Source organism: Tachyglossus aculeatus, chromosome 6, assembly GCF_015852505.1.
Source record: "Tachyglossus aculeatus isolate mTacAcu1 chromosome 6, mTacAcu1.pri, whole genome shotgun sequence".
NCBI lineage: Eukaryota > Metazoa > Chordata > Mammalia > Monotremata > Tachyglossidae > Tachyglossus > Tachyglossus aculeatus.
Window position 1 is genome coordinate 11,498,883 of NC_052071.1, and position 13,970 is coordinate 11,512,852.

The following is a 13,970-nucleotide window of genomic DNA, read 5'->3' on the forward strand; positions in this document are numbered from 1 at the left end:
GATCCACCCTTTCCTCTCCATCTAAAATGCTACCTTGTTAGTACAATCACTCTTCATGTTCCAACTGGATTACTGTATCAGCCTTCTTTCTGACCTCCCAACCTCTTGTCTCTCCCCACTTCAATCTATACTTCCCTGTGCTGTCCGGATTATCTTTCTACAGAAACGCTCTGGGTGTGTCACCCCCTTCCTCAATAATCTCCAGTGGTTGCCTATCATTCGCCATACCAAGCAAAAACTCCTCACTATTGGCTTCCTCTCCATCACCTTGCCCCTTCTTACCTCACCTCCCTTCTCTCCTCCTGCCCAGCCTGCACACTCTGCCCTTCTGGCACTAACTTTCTCACTATGCCTCATTCTTGCCTGTCCCACCGTCGACTCCCGGCCCACGTCCTTCCTCTGGCCTGGAATTCCCTCTCTCCTCACATCCGCCAAACTAGCACACTTCCCCCCTTCAAAGCCCTACTGAAGGCTCACCTCCTCCAGGAGGCCTTCCCAGACTGAGCTCCCCTTTTCCTCTGTTCATCCTCCCCTCCCCATCTGCTCTACACCTCTTCCTGCCCCACAGCTCTTGTGTATGTATGTACATATTTATTATTTTATTATTCTATTTATTTTATTAATATGTGTATATATCTATAATTCTATTTATATTGAAACTATTGATGACTGTCTACTTGTTTTGCTTTGTTTTGTTGTCTGTCTCCCCCCTTCTAGACTGTGAGCCCATTGTTGGGTAGGGATTGTCTCTATCTGTTGCCAAATTGTACTTTCCAGGCGCTTAGTACAGTGCTCTGCACACCATAAGCGCTCAGTGAATATGATTGAACGAATGAATGAATCCCCATTTTGCAGTTGAGGAAGCTGGGCCACAGAGAAGTTAAATTACTTGCCCCAAGGTCACACAGCAGATAAGCAGGGAAGTAGTGTGGCTTAGTGTAAAGAGCCCGGGCTTGGGAGTCAGAGGTCGTGGGTTCTAATCGCGGCTCCACCACTTGTCAGCTGTGTGACTTTGGGCAAGTCACTCCTCTGTGCCTCAGTTACCTCATCTGTAAAATGGGGATGAAGACTGTGAGCCTCACGTGGGACAACCTGATAACCTTGTATCTACCCCAGCACTTAGAACAGTGCTCAGCACACAGTAAGCACCTAACAAATACCATCATTATTATTACTGTTATTATTATTAAGTGGGAGAACTGGGATTAGAACCCATGTCCTCTGGCTCTCAGGCCAGTACTTTATCTCACTAGGCCATGCTGCTTCCTCCTCTTCCTCCCTCTTCTCCTTCCCAACCCCCTCTTTCTTCTTCCCCCTCCTCTTCCCCATCCTCCTCATCTTCCTTCTCCTTCCCTTCCTCCTCTTCCCCATCCTCCTCATCTTCCTTCTCCTCCCCTTCCTCCTCTTCCCCATTCTCCTCATCTTCCTTCTCCTTCCCTTCCTCCTCTTCCTCCTTCTCCAGGAAGCCTTCCCTGATTCACCCCTCTGGAGGAGTCCTGGAGGCCAAAGGACCTGAGAGAGTCCAGTGGGCAGAAGGGGCAATTTAATCACCACCAGCAGGCCTCTAGGCTTTTGGTCTCTGTGTTCACTGAAAACAGGGTGGGAACCGCAGGCGGAGATTTAGGTCAGACCCAAGGAAGGACTTCCTGTAGTGAGAATGTTTGGGAAACTTAGAGCGACTGCCACACTATTGGATGTCCCTCTGGAGCGGGAGCCCATACCCCTCCTGCTCTTCCTCCTCCGGGCCCACTGGCCGGGCACACCACTGACCCCAGCTGCCTGCTCTTCCCACCCCATGGTTCGTCCTCTGTCCGTGCAGGCCTCCCTCTACGCATACTATGGGGTCGTGCTCAGAGCCTCCAACAACGGGCACGTGGTGAGGGAAAGACTCAGTGCCCTGCTGGGCACTTCCCACCAACGTCTGTTCCAGAGGGAGGTGAGTGGTGCCCTTCATCCCACTGCCCTGCCGCAGTTCCCGGGACCCCAGCCAGCCCGAGACCCCTCTAGCCAGAGGGACCACCCTGGCCAGCCTAGCCCCAGCTCAGTTGCACCAGTTCTGAGGGGCCGTCACGGGCCTGAGGGCCAGTCACGTCCCAACCCAAGTGCTCTGAACCGCCTCCAGAATAATAATAATAATTATGGTACATGTTAAGTGCTTACTGTGTGCAAAGCCCTGTTCTAAGCCCTGGGGTAGACACAATTTATTCAGGTTGGACATAATCCCCATCCCACATGGGACTCACACTCTTATTCCCCATTTTATAGATGAGGTAACGGAGGCCCAGAGAAATTAATTGACTTGACCAAGGTCACACAGCAGACACGTGGTGGAGCTGGGATTAGAACCCAGGTCCTTCTGACTCTCAGGACTGGCTCAGTGGAAAGAGCACGGGTTTTGGAGTCAGAGTCCATGGGTTCAAATCCCTGCTCCTCTGATTGTCAGCTGTGTGACTTGGGACAAGTCACTTAATTTCTCTGGGCCTCAGTTACCTCATCTGTAAAATGGGGGTTAAGACTGTGAGCCCCCTGTGGGACAACCTGATCACCTTTCAACCTCCCCAGCGCTTAGAACAGTGCTTTGCACATAGTAAGTGCTTAATAATTGCCATTATTATTATTATTATACCATGTTTCTTCTTCAGACTGGGTGATAACGGGACCTTGGTTTTCGTATAGCTCTCTCAGATTACTTATATTTGCCCACCCAACCATCCCGAGAGAGCGGTAGAAAGGCAGATATTATCATCCCCTTTTGCTGATGAGGAAACTGAGGCACGGAAAGGCTAAGCGACTTGCCTTCAGTCCCACAGCAGACCAGAGGCAGAGCTTGGGCTCCAATTCGAGTTGTCTGCCTTCCAGCCTGGTGTTCCCCTACTCTGCCCTGCTGCCACAGAGACCCTGCCCACCCATTTCGGGCAGCCTGGTGGTGCTACTGGGTGAATCAGGACCGGTGCTGGGGATATAGACAGTAGCCAAGCTGGGTACCGCTCCAGGATTCCATCACCAATTCCCTGGGCTGTGTCCCTTGTCCCCTGCTGACTCCCCGCCTCGGTTTTCCCCCCAACCCTCACCCCTCCGGGGAGAGAGGGCAGGGCAGAGGTCAGGGGCTGGTCCTCCCTACCTAGGGCATAGCCCTGACCATCGGGCTAACGGCCACCCGCCACCTCACCATCACCTGCGCCGTGCTGGAGGACTTCGGCAAGGCTGTGGTCACCGGAGAGAAGACGCCCGTCTCCAGGATGGACCAGGTGAGACAGCCCCATCACGTGGGTCAACCGGTCCTGATTATTCATCCGGCCCAGCCCCATCCCCCCTCCGGCCCCAGGGCGCCTGAGGCCCCCCGAGATCCTCCATAGCTCCCAGCCTCTGGGTACCGGCCCATAGAGGGGAGTGGGAACGGCCTCGAAATCCCACCGGGGGGGTGGGGGGTCCAGGGCACCTGGGGGGGCCGGGAGCCGTCCCCCAGGAGAAGGATGAGGGTGGGGGTCTCATCCCCCAGGGGAGAGTGCTGGTCGCCCCTCCCACAGTGCCTAGAGGACATCCACTGGAAATGGGCCAGCAGCACCGTCCTGCTCTGCTACGGTCACATGGCGTGCCGCAGTAAGGACATCATCCTGGCCCTGGCCGACGGCTTCGCCTCCCGCATGGTGGGCTACTTCCAGTGCAGCCACTGGGTACGAAGACCCCATGCCGCCCTCCATCCATCCCCCTCCCGACCCTGCCCCTCATCCCCTTTCCCATCCCGGTCTGACCGGTTCAGAATGGATTCCAAGGTTCCGGTTTCCTCTCTTCTATCATGGGGGCTGGGGGAGGCATGGAGACTTTAGGTCGGCCCCAGGTCAGGGGGCGCAGGGGTTGTTGGGTTCTGCCCCCACCTCCCTCCCTGGGGGCGGGTTCCGGGCACTTTTCAAGAGACCATCCTGTCCCAGGGTCAATTCCCAGTTCCCCACCACCATGCCTGGCCGCTTGCTCACCCCCTGAATCCTCCGGGCAAGAGACACAAGGGCTTGTGGGCGGCTAAGGGTGGGGGCCCATCTCTCAGCCTGGGCGGGCATGTCGCAGTGGGGCTGTGGGAGAGAGAGCCCCCCGTCGCCCTCAGCACGCCCACAGATGGGCACTTTCTGCTCCTCCCACCCGGGCGGCCTCAGGACGGTCCCTTAAAGAAGAGCTTCCTGACCTCCATCCTGATGCTTGTGCGGGCCATAGCAAGCAACAAGGAGGCCAACAGCTACATGTTCTTCCAGAAGTCGCAGCTGATCCTCTGTCTAATGGTGAGCCGGCGCTTACCTGGCGTCCGGGCCAGGGGGCTACCAACCTCAAGCCCGGGCTGCAGTGGGTGGGATCACCCAGATGGAGGAGACTACAAAATCCCTCCATTAAAAATGATTAATTCACACATAATCACATCACGGCCCAGTTGCACCATTTCCCAACGATTAATTCACCATTTCTCCACTCCCACCGCCCCCCAAATCCAGTTTGCCAGTGCTTTCTTCACTACCTCGGCGGCCGGCTCGGGTTTGCCCCCGTAAACTTCCTGAGTCCAGCTCCCCCAGGCATTGATCACTCCCTCATCTCAACTGGCCCCTGCCCTATGCAGAGTCCTTTTAGTTAATGACCCCAACTCTGGCCAATCAATCAATCAATCAGTGGTAATTTTTGAACGCTTATTGTGTGCAGAGCTCTTGGGAGAGGACTGTGCAGTACAATAATAATTACGGTATTTATTAAGCGCTTACTATGTGCTAATGCAAGTAAATCAGGCTGGACACAGTCCCTGTCCCACGTGTGGCTCACAGTCTCAATCCCCATTTTCCAGATGAGGGAACTGAGGCCCAGAGAGGTGAAGTGACTTGCCCAAGGTCACATAGCAGACAAGCGGTGGAGCCGGGACCTTCGGGATTCCAGGCCCGGGCTCTAACCACTTAGCCACACTGCTTCTCGCGATAGAGTTTGGTCCTCCAGTTCTCTGGTCCAGAACCACCCTTCACCATCCCACAGCCTCCCAAACTCTCCGAACAGGTGGCATCTGGGTAAGCGGATCTCTTAAGCCTCAAACCCCACACAATTTTTCCTATAGTATTTGTTAGGCGCTTACTAAGAGTCAAACACTATTAGAACCCGTTAATCAGGCCTGATACAGTTCCTGTCCCACCCAGGTTCACAATCTAAGTAGAGGGGAGAACAGATATTGAATCCCCACTTGGCAGTTGAGGAAACTGAAACTCAGAGAAGTTAAGTGACTTGTCCAAGGTCACACAGCCGGCAAGTTCTTTGGAGAGATCTCGCTCCTCTCCCCCGCCTTCTTATTTTTTTGAATGCTGACCTTTCGCCTCCTGCCTCGGCTCGACTTGTTCAGTTTGTGGAAGGATTCTCTCATCGCTTTTCCAGTGATGATGGCGGTGGTATTTGTTAAGCATTTACTATGTGCCAAGCACTGTTCTAAGCACTGGGGGAGATACAAGGTAATCAGGTTGTCCCACGTGGGGCTCACAATCTTAATCCCCAGTGCTTCCCCTGTCTCCCTTAACCATTTCCACATCTGCCATTTATTTAAGATCTCCCAGGAGGCAGAAGCCGCATGGTATAGTGGATAGAACTTGGGCTTGGGAGTCTGCTGTGTGACCTTGGGCAAGTCACTTAACTTCTCTGTGCCTCAGTTACCTCATCTGTAAAATAGGGACTGAGGCCATGAGCCCCATGGGGGACAGAGACTGGGTCCAACCCGATTTACTTGCATCCATGTGGCTCAATGGAAAGAGCCCGGACTTTGGAGTCAAAGATCATGGGTTCAAATCCTGGCTCCATCAATTCTCAGCTGTGTGACTTTGGGCAAGTCCCTTAACTTCTCTGTGCCTCAGTTACCTCATCTGTAAAATGGGGATGAAGACTGTGAGCCCCCGTGGGACAACCTGATCACCTTGTAACCTCCCCAGTGCTTAGAACAGTGCTTTGCACATAGTAAGTGCTTAATAAATGCCATCATCATTATTATTATTATTATTATCCATCCCAATTCGTAGTACAGGGCCTCGCACATAGTAAGCGCTTAACAGATACCATAATTATTAAATCCTTTCTTTTCATGCCAAGTCAGCCCCGGAGAGCCGCCATTTCCCAGTTATGAATCAGGAATCTCCCTCCAAGCTCTCTTCTCCACTCTGCGCCTCAGTCTCTCCAGCGAAGGGAGAGGCCTTTTCAGACCTCACCCCATTCACCTCTCTCCCCACCCCTTCTGCACATTAAAATGCACAAAAATGAATCCATAAAAAACATCCTGACCTCCAGAAATGTGATGCCTAGTTGAAGCAGCATTCATTCATTCAGTTGTATTTATTGAGCGCTTACTGTGTGCAGAGCACTGTACTAAGCGCTTGGGAAGTACAAGTCGGCAACATAAGAGACGGTCCCTACCCAACAACGGGCTCGCAGTCTAGAAGGGGGAGACAGACAACAAAACAAAACATGTAGACAGGTGTTAAAACTGGCAGAATAAATAGAATTACAGCTATATGCACGTGATTAACAAAATAGAGTAGCAAACATGTACAAGTAAAATAAATAGAGTAATAAATCTGTACAAATATATACAAGCGTTGTGGGGTGGGGAAGGGGGAGAGGAAAAGGGGGGCTCAGTCTGGGAAGGCCTCCTGGAGGAGTTGAGCTCTCAGCCTAGGGGAAAGAGCCTGGGCTCAGGAGTCAGAGGATTTGAGTTCTAATCCCAGCTCTGCTGCTTGCCTGCTGCATGACCTTGGACTAGTCACTTCACTTCTCTGGGTCTCAGTTTCTCATTTGTAAAATGGGGAATCACTACCTGTTCTCCCCCCTATTTAAACTGTGAGTCCCATGTAGGTCGTGACTATGTCTGGCCTGATTATCTTGTGTTCACCCCAGCACTTAGTACAATACCTGGCACATAGCAAGCGCTTAACAAATGCCATAATTATTATTAATAATAATAATAATAATAATGATAGCATTTATTAAGTGCTCATTGTGTGCCAAGCACTGTTCTAAGCTCTGGAGAGGTTACAAGGTGATCAGGTTGTCCCACGGGGGGCTCCCAGTCTTCATCCCCATTTTCCAGATGAGGGAACTGAGGCTCAGAGAAGTGAAGTGACTTGCCCAAAGTCACACACCTGGCAATTGGCAGAGCTGGGATTTGAACTCCTGATCTCGGATTCCAAAGCCTGTGCTGTTTCCACTGAGCCACACTGCTTCTCTATTATTATTACCCCAGCACTTTGTGCTTGACACACAGTGTCTAAAAAAATGATCATTTATAGGGTTTGTCCGCAGAGAGCTCGAAGACACGGTTGCATTCAGAGGTTTCTGGAAGTCCCCCAGATCTGACTCTGGAGTAAAACATGTGTATGAAAGACTGCTTCCATAACCTCACTCTGGGGCCCTACTACATAGCCCCCCCAGCCCAGGGGCCGGGGCCTCTTCCAGCCCCCCATCTGCTCATCCCTGCCGAAAGCCAGCCCTAAAATCTGAGCCGGCCCCTCCTCCGGTTCTGAGCCCTTTGCTCTCTTTCCCCAACTGAGCGTTCTGACATCAATCAATCAATCGTATTTATTGAGCGCTTACTGTGTGCAGAGCACTGTACTAAGAGCTTGGGAAGTACAAGTTGGCAACATATAGAGACAGTCCCTACCCAACAGTGGGCTCACAGTCTTGTTTGCTCCTGAAACATTCACAGAGTCGTCCTAGTCCCAGAAACAGGAATGCTTCTCTTCCAGCTCCTCCGTGGGCAATGTGGCACCTGGGATCAGGTCCAGTGGGCATTCAGTCATCCTCCTTTCTCCACAGGACTGGGCTCTTCTGGCCCTGGGCCCATGAAGAGGTAGACAAGCATTCAGGGCATGTGGCGGGGGGCCCCAGGGACCCCCCTGCCCAACATTGATGTGTCCTGGTTAATTGGGGTCACCAGTGGATCCTTCACCTGGTCCTCCACTACCCTAAGCAAAACCCCACAGCTCACCTAATCTAAACCCACTCTTGGTCCGGGCCAATGTAGTATCCACTCCCCCTAATAACAATAATAATAATAATAATAATGACATTTGTTAAGCGCTTACTATATATGAAGCACTGTTCTAAGCACTGGAGGGGGATACAAGGTGATCAGGTTGTCCCGCAAGCGGCTCACCATCTTAATCTCCATTTTCCGGATGAGGTAACCGAGGCCCAGAGAAGTGAAGTGACTTGCCCAAAGTCACACAGCTAAGTGGCGGAGGTGGGATTAGAATCCATGACCTCTGGCTCCCAAGCCCGTGCTCTTTCCACTGAGCCACGCTGCTTCTCTAATTTTGGTATTTGTTAAGCACTTACTATGTGCCAGGTACTGTCCTAAGCGCTGGAGTGGATACAAGCAAATTAGGTTAGACTCAGTCCCTATCCCACGTGAGGCTCACAGTTACAATCCCCATTTTACAGATGAGGTAACGGAGGCCCAAGGCCCAAGGTGTGACTTGCCAAAGCAGACAAGTGGCGGAGCAGGATTAGAACCCATGACCTTCTGATTCCCAGGCCCATGCTCTTTCCACTACTCCATGCTGCCCCTAGTAATTAATGATAATAAGGGTGGTATTTGTTCAATTCTTAGTATGTGCTAAGCACTGCTCCTGGGTGGATACAATATATTCAGATCAGACACGGTCTCAGTTTCACATTAGGGCTCCCCAACGCTCAGTACAGTCTCCCCCTCTAGATAGTAAACTTCTTGTGGGCAGGGAATGTGTTTGTGTATTGCTATATTGTACTCTCTCAAACACTTAGTGCAGTGTTCTGCACACAGTAAGCACTCAATAAATACAATTGAATGAATGAATACAGTGCTTGGCACATAGTAAGAGCTCAACAAATGTCACTATCACCATCTTTATTATCATATCTCATCCCCATTTTACAGACGAGGAAACTGAGCATAGAACAGTAAAGTGCCTTGCCCAGGGTCCCACAGAAGGAGAACACAGGTCTCCCAACTCCCAGTCCTTCCTCAGAGTGGGCCAAGATCTCTCTTATAACAATAATAATAATAATAATGACGGCATTTATGAAGCGCTTACTATGTGCAAAGCGCTGCTCTTAGCACTGGGGAGGTTACAAGGTGATCAGGTTGTCCCGCAAGGGGTTCACAGTCTTAATCCCCATTTTACAGATGAGATTTATTAAGTGCTTACTATGTGCAAAGCACTGCTCTAAGCACTGGAGAGGTTACAAGGTGATCGGGTTGTCCCGCAGGGGGCTCACAGTCTTAATCCCCATTTTACAGATGAGGTAACTGAGGACCAATCAATCATTCAATCATTCATATTTATTGAGCGCTTACTGTGTGCAGAGCACTTAGTACGTTCTAAGTGCTTGGGAAGTACAAGTTGGCAACATATAGAGATGGTCCCTACCCAACAGTGGGCTCACAGTCTAGGAGGGGGAGACAGAGAACAAAACAAAACATATTAACAAAATAAAATAAATAGAATAGATATGTACAAGTAAAATAAATAAATAGAGTAATAAATCCATACAAACATATATACATATATACAGGTGCTGTGGGGAAGTGAAGGAGGTAAGGCGGGGATAGAGAGGGGGAGGAGGAGGAGAGAAAAGAGGGGTCTCAGTCTGGGGCCCAGAGAAGTTAAGTCACTAGCCCAAAGTCACACAGCAGGACCGGGATTTGAACCCATGACCTCTGACTCCCAAGCCCGTGCTCTTTCCACTGAACCACCTGACCTATAACCCTCTTTCTTCTGCCTTCCCCGGAGAGGTCATCAGGTCACATCCGCCACCGCCTCCGGCCTCCTCAAGAGAGGAGCAGCGCGACCCAGTGTAAAGACTGGGAGTCAGGAAACCTGGATTTCAATCCTGGCCCAATCTCTTTTCAAACCTTGTGACCTTGGACAAGTCACTTCACTTCTCTGTGCCTGTTTCCTCATTAGTAAAATGGGGCTTAAACACCTGTTCTCCCTCCTACTTAATAATAGTTGTGTTATTTAAGTGTTTACTATGTGCCAGGCACTGGGGCAGATACAAGCTAACTGTGTTGGACGCAGTCCCTCGTCCCATGTGACACTCACAGTCTTAATCCCCATTTTGCAGATGAGGGAACTGAGGCCCAGATACGTTAAGTGACTTGCCCTCGGTCACACGGTAGAGAAATGACAGGGCCGGGATTAGAACCCAGGACCTCTGACCCCCCAGTCCTGACGCACTAGGCCACACTGCTTCTTAGATTGTGAACCCCGGGACAGGCCAAATGTATAGGTGACAGAAAAAGGAGGGAGAATAGGCAAGCAGCGTGGCTCAGTGGAAAGAGCACAGAGTCAGAGGTCATGGGTTCAAATTCCCGGCTCCGCCACTTGTCAGCTGTGTAACTTTGGGTAAGTCACTTCACTCCTCTGGGCCTCAGTTACCGCATCTGTAAAATGGGGATGAAGACTGTGAGCCCCCCGTGGGACGACCTGATCACCTTGTAACCTCCCCAGTGCTCAGAACAGTTCTTTGCGCATAATAAGCGCTTGATAAATGCCATCATTATTATCATTATTATAATAGGGACAGGGACCTGATGATCTGACCTGTTTATCATGTATTTTTCCTAGCTCTTAGTACAGTGCTTGGCACAGGGTAAAGCATCAGATACTTAAAAGACATCTATAAGACTGTGTTGAAAATATAATTGAGACTCTTTCCTCTTGGCTGGGTCATCACAACACTATGTTAGGAAATATTTGGACAGTGTTAACATCTATTGGAAAACGTTTAGTACATATTTGCTATTCTTTTTGTTTTGTTAATGATGTGCATATAGCTTTAATTCTATTTGTTCTGGCCATTTTGACCCCTGTCTACATGTTTTGTTTTGTTGTCCTTCTCCCCCTTCTAGCCTGTGAGCCCATTGTTGGGTAGGGACTGTCTCTATATTTTGCTGACTTGTACTTCCCAAGCGCTTAGTACAGTGCTCTGCACACAGTGCTCAATAAATACGATTGAATGAATGAATTTAACAAATAGCACTTACTATCATTAGTATTATTACTATTAATAAGGGGAGATGAAAAGTTAGTCACCGAAGGCGTCCTGGAGGACCTATTGTTTTTTGGAGGGCTTTGAAGGTGGAGGGTGTGGTGGTCTGTCGGCTATGAAAGGGGAGGGAATTCCAGGCAGGAAGGAAGGAGATTGGAGATTGGAGTCAGGAAATCTCTCAAGAGATTCATTCATTCATTCATTCAATCGTATTTATTGAGCACTTACTGTGTGCAGAGCACTGTACTAAGCGCTTGGGAAGTACAAGTTGGCAACACATAGAGACGGTCCCTACCCAACTACGGGCTCACAGTCTAGAAGGGGGAAACAGAGAACAAAACAAAACATATTAACAAAATAAAATAAATAGAATAAATACGTACAAATAAAATGGGTGGGAAGGACGAGAGATTGGAGAGGGGGATTAAGGAGAGGAACTGGGATTCAACTGATAGTTTCAATGTTGCCAATGAAGTCACTGTGGCAAGGTCATAGAGAAGCAGCGTGGCTTAGTGGAAAGAGCCCGGGCTTGGGAGTCAGAGGTCAAGTTGTTGCCAACTTGTACTTCCCAAGTGCTTAAGACAGTGCTCTGCACACAGTAAGCGCTCAATAAATACCATTGAATGAATGAATGAATGGCAGGAAGGAGCAAGGGGGTCGAAGTCCGAAGAGATGAGACTGAGATACAGTGAGAAGGTTGGAGTTAGGAGAGTGAGACACAGTTGAAGCCATTGGGGCGCGTGAGTTCTCTGACAAAGTAGGTATCAATCAATCAATTGTATTTATTGAGCTCTTACTGTGTGCAGAGCATTGTACTAGGCGCTTGGGAAGTACAAGTTGGCAACATATACAGACGGTCCCTACCCAACAGTGGGGTCACAGTCTAGAAGGTATAACTGGAGAATAGAACTGAACTTTGAGAGAATCCCACAGTTGGAGAGGTGGAAGGAGCCCGTGAAAGACTAAGTGGCCGGAGAGATAGGAGAACCAGGATGGGACACTGTCAGGGAAGCCAAGATTAGAAAATGTTTCCATGAGAAAGTGGTGGGCCGTAGTATCGAAGGCATCTGAGAGGTTGAGGATTAGAATGAAATAGAGACCATTGGATCTGGCAGGTAGGAGGTCATTGGGGAACTTAATAATTCATAATAATTATGGTATTTGTTAAGAGGTCAAGCACTTGTGTCAAGCACTGTTCAAAGCTCTGGCTGGGGAGATACAAATTAAGTAGGTTGGGCACTGGCCCTGTCTCTCATTCATTCATTCAATCGTATTTATTGAGCACTTACTGTGTGCAGAGCACTGTACTAAGCACTTGGGAAGTACAAGTTGGCAACAAACTCATCAAGCTCACAGTCTAAGAGAGGGAGTCTCCATGGGGTGGAGGAGGTGGGAGCCAGCTGGAAAGGGAGTCGAAGGAGAAGAAGTGAGGATGGAAAATATAGGAGACTTGCTCAAGGAGTTTGGATGGGAACGACAGCAGGGAGATGGAGAGATTGTCGAGAAGAGGCAGTGGGGTCTGTTATGATGACATTTGTTAAGCGCATACTATGTGCAAAGCACTGTTCTAAGCGCTGGGGAGGTTACAAGGTGATCAGGTTGTCCCACGGGGGGCTCACAGTCTTAATCCCCATTTTACAGATGAGGTCACTGAGGCACAGAGAAGTGAAGCGATTTGCCCAAAGTCACACAGCTGACAGTTGGTGGAGCCGGAAATTGAAACCATGACCTCTGACTCCAAAGCCCGGGCTCTTTCCACTGAGCCACGCTGCTTCTGTTCGAAAGCTGAGGGGGGAAGTCATTGGAGAAGGAGAAGTTAAAGATGGTGGTCAGGGAGGGAAGAAAGTGGGAGGTATGTGCTTTAATAAGGGGCGAAAGGATGGGGTTGGAGGTGCAGGTGGAGGGAAATGATTTTGAAAGGAGTCAGGAGATCTCTCGAGAGATGGGTGGGAAGGACGAGAGATTGAAGAGGGGGATTAAGAGGACTGGGAAGGTGAAGGGGAGATTTGGGGGGCGAATTCAACTGATAGTTTCAATTTCGCCAATGAAGTCATTGTGGCAAGGTCATACAGAAGCAGCGTGGCTCAGTGGAAAGAGCCCGGGCTTGGGAGTCAGAGGTCATGGGTTCTAATCCTGGCTCCGCCACCAATCAGCTGTGTGACTTTGGGCAAGTTACTTAACTTCTCTGTGCCTCAGTTACCTCATCTGGAAAATGGGGATTATGATTGTGAGCCCCACATGGGACAACCTGATTACCTTGTATCTACCCCAGTGCTTAGAACAGTGCTTGGCACATTGTAAGCACTTAACAAATGCCATCATCATCATTGAAGGGGCTAGAGATCCACATGGATTTGTATTCTCCCCCTGTGAGACTGTAGAGAGGGAGCGGAATCAGAGCTGGAGCTGTAAATTTGGGAATTTCTAGACTGTGAGCCCGCTGCTGGGTAGGGACTGTCTCTATATGTTGCCAACTTTTACTTCCCAAGTGCTTAGTTCAGTGCTCTGCATACAGTAAGCGCTCAATAAATACAATTGAATGAAATGAATGAATGAATCATCCTCATAGAGGTGGTAGCTGAAGCCAAGGGAGTGAACAAATTCTCCAAGTGAGTGGGTGTAGATGGAGAACAGAAGGGGACTCAGAACTGAGCCCCGAGGGACTCCCACAGTTGAGGTAACTGAGACACAGAGAAGTGAAGTGACTGGCTCAAGGTCACACAGCAGACAAATGACAGGGCCAGGATAGAAACCAGGTCTTCCGACTCCCAGTCCTGTGTTCTATCCACCAGGCCTTGCTGCTTCTCCTTTAAGCACTTACTGAGCATTTAATTGTGTACAGAGCACTGTACTAAGTGCACAATCTAACAGAGCCGGTAGTCACGTTTCCCATTCACAAGAAGCTTACAGTCTAGAGGGGGAGACAGGCAGTAGAATAA

The 13,970-nt window shown here is 49.8% G+C and overlaps 1 protein-coding gene across 5 annotated transcripts in view; it reads left to right on the forward strand.

Annotated features, from left to right (window-relative positions):
* The window catches only part of LOC119929906 (maestro heat-like repeat family member 5), a 56,731-nt gene that overhangs the window by 26,740 nt on the left and 16,021 nt on the right, over window positions 1-13,970 (forward strand). For all 5 annotated transcript variants that reach the window (XM_038748255.1, XM_038748256.1, XM_038748257.1 and 2 more), the window contains exons 8-11: window positions 1,820-1,936; window positions 3,126-3,248; window positions 3,528-3,674; window positions 4,149-4,271. In XM_038748255.1, coding sequence (XP_038604183.1) covers window positions 1,820-1,936; window positions 3,126-3,248; window positions 3,528-3,674; window positions 4,149-4,271 — 510 coding nt within the window. The remainder of the gene's footprint in view (window positions 1-1,819; window positions 1,937-3,125; window positions 3,249-3,527; window positions 3,675-4,148; window positions 4,272-13,970) is intronic.